Source organism: Athene cunicularia (genome assembly GCF_003259725.1).
Source record: "Athene cunicularia isolate RWA chromosome 2 unlocalized genomic scaffold, athCun1 chr2_part1, whole genome shotgun sequence".
Lineage (NCBI taxonomy): Eukaryota > Metazoa > Chordata > Aves > Strigiformes > Strigidae > Athene > Athene cunicularia.
Genome location: NW_020799095.1, coordinates 33122985 through 33130034, shown reverse-complemented (window position 1 = coordinate 33130034; position 7050 = coordinate 33122985). Strand labels below are relative to the sequence as shown.

Genomic DNA, 7050 nt, shown 5'->3' with positions numbered 1-7050 from the left:
TAAGAGACAGGTGTAATAGTATCTATTTAGTGACTTTTGAGACTATAAAGAGGTGAGGTTTAGGTATTCAAAAGAACACAAAAATATTTAAAACGTTAACTTTCTAAATCCTATAGATTTAACTACGAAAATATATTTGACTTGCTATACATTCATATGTAATACAACATCAATTAACAGTAAGGCAAACACCTCAGCAAGATTTTCATTCTTTATTTGGATTAAATAGAGGTCTGCTAAAAATGAGATTTTACTCTTGTTCGCCTTATGAAAGTGTACACCATTGAGCTGTAAATCTTGTAATTAGGAAAAGTCAATGGAAGTCAAAGCAATTAGAAAAGAGGTTAGCAGAAAAACAGAATCCACCTGAGTCTTCAGCATCAAAAGCGTATTCTAATAGGTAGGACTCAAAAATAACCAGTATTTCAATATCTTTTCTTTCCTTTTACACAAATATACAGTAATACCACTTTTTGTTAAAACTTACGATGATGAATAGACAAAGTACAAAAGGGATGTAATTCAAGAAAGGTAAGATAATACATAGCACAAAACCTAAAGAAAATTTGTAAAATTTAAAGGAAGTTACCACATAAGAAGTCTCTTTTACAGCCTATGAATTTTACGAGTTGTCTCACACTCAAGAGTTAAGGACATAAAATGAAATAACAAATTACATGGACCAGTCAATACTATTCAAAGAGTTCTACAACTTAATTTCAATAAAAACTGTCACAGTCACCTATTGCAATGTCTAATCATTCCTAAATAAAAAAAGCAAAGTGGCAAATGGACCCTACTTCTTTTTTTTTTTTTTTATTAAATAAAGTTATTAGGAGTTTCAGAAAACCACTATTATCAGAAGCATGAGTCACAAATAATAGGATGTTAACAGCTGCACATACTCAAATTACTAATCCTACTACTGAGAATGAAGAAATATCCAAAGCATATTAAAAAAACTAACTTTCTCAATGGTGATAATTGAAGTTGATACCACTAGTTGAGGGAATACTTACAGAGACTAGAGAAAGTTGGTACTTCAATTGTTTTATCCTGTCCTGACAAGGTCTTGGTGTATCATATGCAAATAGACACATTTGTCGAATATTAGATCTCAGCAACAAAACTACATACAGCTAACAGAAGCTTCAGCATCTTTGCTAAAGAACTCTCAATGTACTAATGGCTAATTAATTCAAACCATGATTCTCTAACTTACATGTTAACATTCCCACATGAATGGGGACAATGTTTTCCAACTCTGAAGTCAGAAAACCCACTTCTCAATACTGCTGCCCACTCTGTAATGCCATCATTAGTGTCTTTTTTTTTTTTGGTGGATAGTGAAAGCAATTCTTGTAGAGCACAATGAGAACTGTCGTTATTTAACCCTTTACACTGTCCCTTGAGTTAGGTATTTGCTAGCACATTAATAGGAAGGAAAGACCACAGAACTTAACGGAGCAGACTGCTAAAAAGGCAACGTGATGTTACAAGTATATGAAGCATAAGCTGTAATTTGGTAATTACCAGATTCAATGCTTACATGCTCAGTTGACACCTCAGCAGACATAAGTGAATTTCAACTGAAAGATTTTCTAAAACTTCTTAAGTTATTAAACACGAGTGAATGAAATAAAACTTACTGGAGTGTCAGTGGCACTTGACTGGAGTCACTAAATCACTCTTCAATTACAAAACTCTAAGCCTTTCTCAATGATAAAAAGTATTTTAGGATTTTAGGTTACATAAAAAATACCAAGTGTACTTGATGATTATAGAATCTATGCCACTATGAAGTGCCTCTATACACAGTGGAATGGTTACAATATGAAATTTCAAAGTAAATGTAAGTGGAAGAGGAGGAAAAAGACATTGACTTACTTTCTCTGTAGTTACAGTAAGAGATGGAACCAAGGATGGTGAGGACTCCGACTGCTTCTTATATTTTTGCTTGTGTTTATCTTTCTCTTTATATTTCTAGAAGTTATAAAAGAGAATATAACCTAAGTTCAGCTTTATCTTTAACATAGCCCATTTTATATAGCATCAAGCATTATCAAAATTTGAGACAGCAATAATATACTGTGCTATTTTAATGGAAATAACATTTGTGTTTTGAAACTTTTAAATAGAATTTTATAAAAGCAACTCAAGTATTTATATTGCCTTTCAAAGTACACAAATTGGAATTCTTCAACTATAGCCAGCATTTATTAATCCACTGTTGTTAATATTATTCATCTTCCCAATAACCAATTAAGCAACAAAAGAAACTGGATTAAAAACAGAGACATGGCTTCCACTTCAGAGGTGGTCCTGCATTTCTCCCAAAAGGATTTCTATCTTCCTGCATGTCTGCACCTGCACAGTAATTTTTGTTGGGATAATACTATAAATTAATGCAAGGTTGTACCTTTGGCTACCCTACTGACATCTGCATACATAAGAATATGAAATTCGATTTAGATTTCATTCCAAAAAAAGTGCATAGTTTAAGTACTAAATAAGTATCTTCCATGTTAAACTGAACAAAATACCAAAACTATACAAATCAAGTGTGCTTTCTAAAGAGGCTAAGAATTTATGTTTATGTTAAACACAACATGAAGCACTGACAGTGTGAATGAAATTATATAAACAGAGATAAAATCATTTTATTAACCAGAGCCTTTAGAGTGTAACAGAAGTCTTCCATACTGGTAGAAATCAATTCTCAGAGGATTACTGAATCAGACCCAAATTGTATTTGTTTAAATAATTCAAGAGAAATTTAGAAAAGAAAAAAAGAAAAAACTAGTCTGACAAAACGAACAATTCAACTTAGAATACAGGAGGAGTTCAGTATTTTTACAAATTTAATCAAAAACAAGTCTAGATGGTCACTTCTTCCTTAGCATCATAACATGGTTTATCTAGACAGCCAAGGTCAGCAGATGCAGAGAAACTGCAGGTGTGAGAGAAGTTATTTTTAAGCTACTGGTACTAAAGTATTTTGCTTCTTTAAGTATATATTTGTGGATTTTTTGTGTAATCACACAAAACTCAGTAGAAGTGTATAATCCATGGCTATTTTTTTCAGAATGAGTGCTTCAAGAGAAAGCTACCAGAATAATGCATACATATGGATTGACACAAGGGGTTTAAAACTCCCACTGAGTAGTTTGAAAAGATGAGGAAGGCAACTTAAACCACATTAAGTCTGAACAGCCATATGAAAACTCAGTAACTGTTTTGAATCTTAAAAATTATCCATACTGGTCTTCCTCTATCAAAATTATTATCCAGACCCTCAAAAGAAAACATAATTTATTCAGCAGCAAGTGCACAACCACTCTCGCCAAGCACCAGAATGAAATGTAGTACGTGCATTATCTATTCAGGTATCACCAAGCATCAGCTTCCTATTTCAGTCCCAATGGAAGAAATATCAGACACTTATTTCATGGAATCAGCTTGAGAGAATAAGAGAATGGGTTCTCAAAATATCTAATAAAGTAGAATCAGTTCATTGACAATCTAACTGCAAAGATGAAAGCAAAACAAATTTATCTCTACCTTTGTGAACTACAAATACCAGCTGAATGTCTTAGAGATCACCTTGTTGCTAACCAGCCCCAAATCCTTTTAACTAAACTTATAACCTAATTTTATCAGGAAGAAAATGCAGTTTAGACAAGAAATTCATAAATACAGTACCAAAGTTATCTTCACCAAAATATCATGTAAAAATATACTTGCTAGAATACATATGTAAAGTCCCTTTGATTCTTGCACACTTCTTAAAACTCAAAGGAAGGTCCAAGGGAATTCTTTAAAAGGCTGATGGGGGATTTCTAGGTTTGGTTTTTTTCATACACTGAAGTGATCTTGGCTTTTTTATCCAGTGTGCTGTTTTCATAACAGAGCATGCGAGTGTCATAATTACAATATATATCATAAGGCAGGATTTCAATTGTTTAAAACCCTAATATAGACTTGTTGAGATCAGGAAGAATGTTGGGGATGGGGGGTGGGGGTGTTTTGGGTTTTTTTTTTTAGGAGTGATTGTTTGTTTTGGTCTTTTTAGACCTGCAAAATACACATGTGAAAGAAAAAAAAAAATATATGTGGACAGGATGGATTCAAGTGCACTGCATAGTCTTTTCAATAATTTCTTAAATGCAACAGTCTCAAAAGTGCTACTCATACTGACAGAAAACAAGCAGGGATCAAGAGAAAACAGAAGCATCTACACCAAGACTGCTGTGTTATCCATCAAATCTGTTAATCCAAAAGCCTTTCATCAGTGTCAGTTACCCAGTTTACTGTATCATCAGTGTACATGTTTAGATAAACTTAAGTAACAAGTTCAGTTAACCCCAAACAAGCCCCAAGAAGGAGGTTATGAAATGGAAATCTAAGCGACTGCCTGAGTTTCTTTAGCTTTCATCATTTCACTAAGAAATTCAGATCACCCTGAAGAAATTTTTTTATTTATAATTTTGGAGCCAATTACTTCAATATGCTTTAAGATGAAACTCCACACCAATATCAGTAAACAGTAGGAAACACTTAAATGAACTCATTTATAATCTCTTCTGTTGCCTTTTAGTGTTCTTTTACTTCCAGTGTTAATTTTGTCTGAAAAGCAAAGAAACATAGAATTTCAATCAAAGAACAGTCAGGAGGACTTCAAATCACATTCTGTAATGTACTGAAATCACTTTGATAATAGTCTCAACAGAAAAGGATGTGTCAAGAAGAAGAAAATAGGGATACAAGAACAGGGGAAAGGGAGAGGGCATAAATGACCAAGAGCCTGGAAAGAATATGCTTTAAATTCTGTAAAGTGAAACATCAGCAAACATCAAATTCCTCTCCCCGATCCAAAACATCAACACAGAGTTTGCCAGGACAGCTTACCAAGGTTACAGCTTACCACTCAAGGCCACTGGGGGTGTACCCACCCAAAGGCCTTTTGCTTTACAAAGATCTCATCCACAGGAGGTCTGCTGTCCTTGACTTACATTCCCTCCTCCTTTTAGGTTATACCTCCTTTAACAATCTCTCCTCTTTCTTTTTTTCTTTTTTCTTCCTAAGGAAAGTTCAGAAGTCCTACTTCTGAATGTGAATTGACTCCAGATGCAAATAACATCAAAAAATTTGAGAACATTTCACTGCAGGAAAACCTTTGAAAAGAATGTCCAGGTTTCACACCAATAAGAATAAGAATTTCAGCAACAACCTGCTGAGATGAAGAGACTTAGCTCCCACAAAGTGACTCCTTGCAGTTGCACCCTCTTCTTCTCACCATAAAGATGCATACAAATCATAATAAGAGTACTGAAATACTTTTGGATCCAGAAAAGGAATAACAGGGACATGAATTCCCACAATATTTATCAAATATGACAGCTTTCAATCAGGTCTGTATCAAAGGACACACAAATTAGCCCTCTTCCCTACTACCAGAAAAACAAGAAACAGTTGTCCCTTCACAGACAGCTCACTGCACACTTCACTTTTGTAAGACAAAAAACCCAAACAGTTTGGTGTTTTGTCTTACAAATGGTGTTTTGTCTTACAAACCCAAATAGCTGATCAGCCACAGCTCAAAAAAAATGCCAAACAAAAAACCCAAACAAACAACTCATAACAGTAGCTCATTAAGATAAACAGCCATTCAGAAAGCCCCATGAAAACCCATCATTCTAGGGAAGGTAATGATATCAAATGTCAGGCCTTTTACAAGCTGTACAGTACGGAAAAAAAGGGCAGAAATTACTCTTACAAGTACCGAAAAACAGTATTGCTAGTAAGTGAAAGCTAAGGGAGCCCTGAGGGCAGGCAGAACCCATGTATCCCATCTATATACTCAGATTTACATTTTTTAAAGATTCATAGGCATGAGTTCAAATGTTCCAAACACCTGTATTTTAAGATAGTTATAGAGCTGATACACAGTGCTACGTTCTGTAAAAACAGGATTTAGCAGAAGAAACATTCCAAGGAAGAACATGTTAAAAAATAAAGAGCAAACTACAAAATTGTAAACCAAGATTGAAGTTTCTTTAGTCAAACAGGGTATAGCTCAACAGCCCAGATTCAGGCAGTTCCTGAAACCTTTCTTACTGTAAGAAAAACAGGGCTCAATTGCCATGCAGTCATTGGGTAAGCAGCTGCAACATTATTCATCCCAGAACTTGAAGAGTCCTGATTTATGATGTAGCTAAATACCAATACAAAATACCTAGAGTTCATATGTCATGATTAATCAAAAAGCTTTATTTATCATTAGGTAATCTCATTTCTAGCCTTTGTTTCTTATCTTAAAAAAATTATGTAATACCTTCTTAATTCCAATAGTGACATGCTGCAAGATAAAAAAATTACAGTGATTTCCGGAATTCTATAGCACATTCTGTACCTTGCCCTCTTGTGGGGCAGGGGATAGGGGGGTGGAGAAGGGGAAAAAAGCACATTTTGATTGCTCCTACTTCTTCCATAAAGACTCAATCTACAAAATTATTACGTAATACAATTTCACAAATCCAGTTTGGTTCCAACTCTTCAGGGTTTTAGCTCATTTAGATGTTGGATCGCTCTAAAAAAATCAGTACTTGCTCATTCATTTTCTTTAATGTACTTTTAGAGGAAACAAGTCATCAGATCACTGAATGAAAATATCATCTCATCAAAATATCAAATTAAGGATATAGGTATAATTTTATCTTAGCTCTGGTCTGTTACCACAGTACAAATGTTTCAAATCTATCTTTCCACAGTTGGGACCTCAATGTCTGGGAAGACTGAATAATGCAAGTGATAACTTTTCCAGTAGAGATGGAATGGATGAGCAGCTTTTCTCTAATGGCAGTATTAATTCATAACATTTCCACATGGAAGTATTACTTAACTTGTTGAAGGTATTTACAATTATTTGCAACTCATTTTTGTTTCTGGAATGCACACGCTTCTCCAAAGATGTTTCCACAGTACTTCATTTCATTAAACTATGTTCTGAAACTTGGCATTTAACAGTTCACTGTTAAAAGGGCGGGGGGG

General features: G+C 34.3%; 1 protein-coding gene across 8 annotated transcripts in view; it reads right to left on the bottom strand.

The window, feature by feature from the left end:
- MLLT10 (MLLT10, histone lysine methyltransferase DOT1L cofactor) overlaps nucleotides 1-7050 on the bottom strand; it is a 127223-nt gene that overhangs the window by 68490 nt on the left and 51683 nt on the right. For all 8 annotated transcript variants that reach the window (XM_026841950.1, XM_026841949.1, XM_026841952.1 and 5 more), the window contains one exon: nucleotides 1888-1983. In XM_026841950.1, the coding sequence (XP_026697751.1) occupies nucleotides 1888-1983 (96 nt within the window). The remainder of the gene's footprint in view (nucleotides 1-1887; nucleotides 1984-7050) is intronic.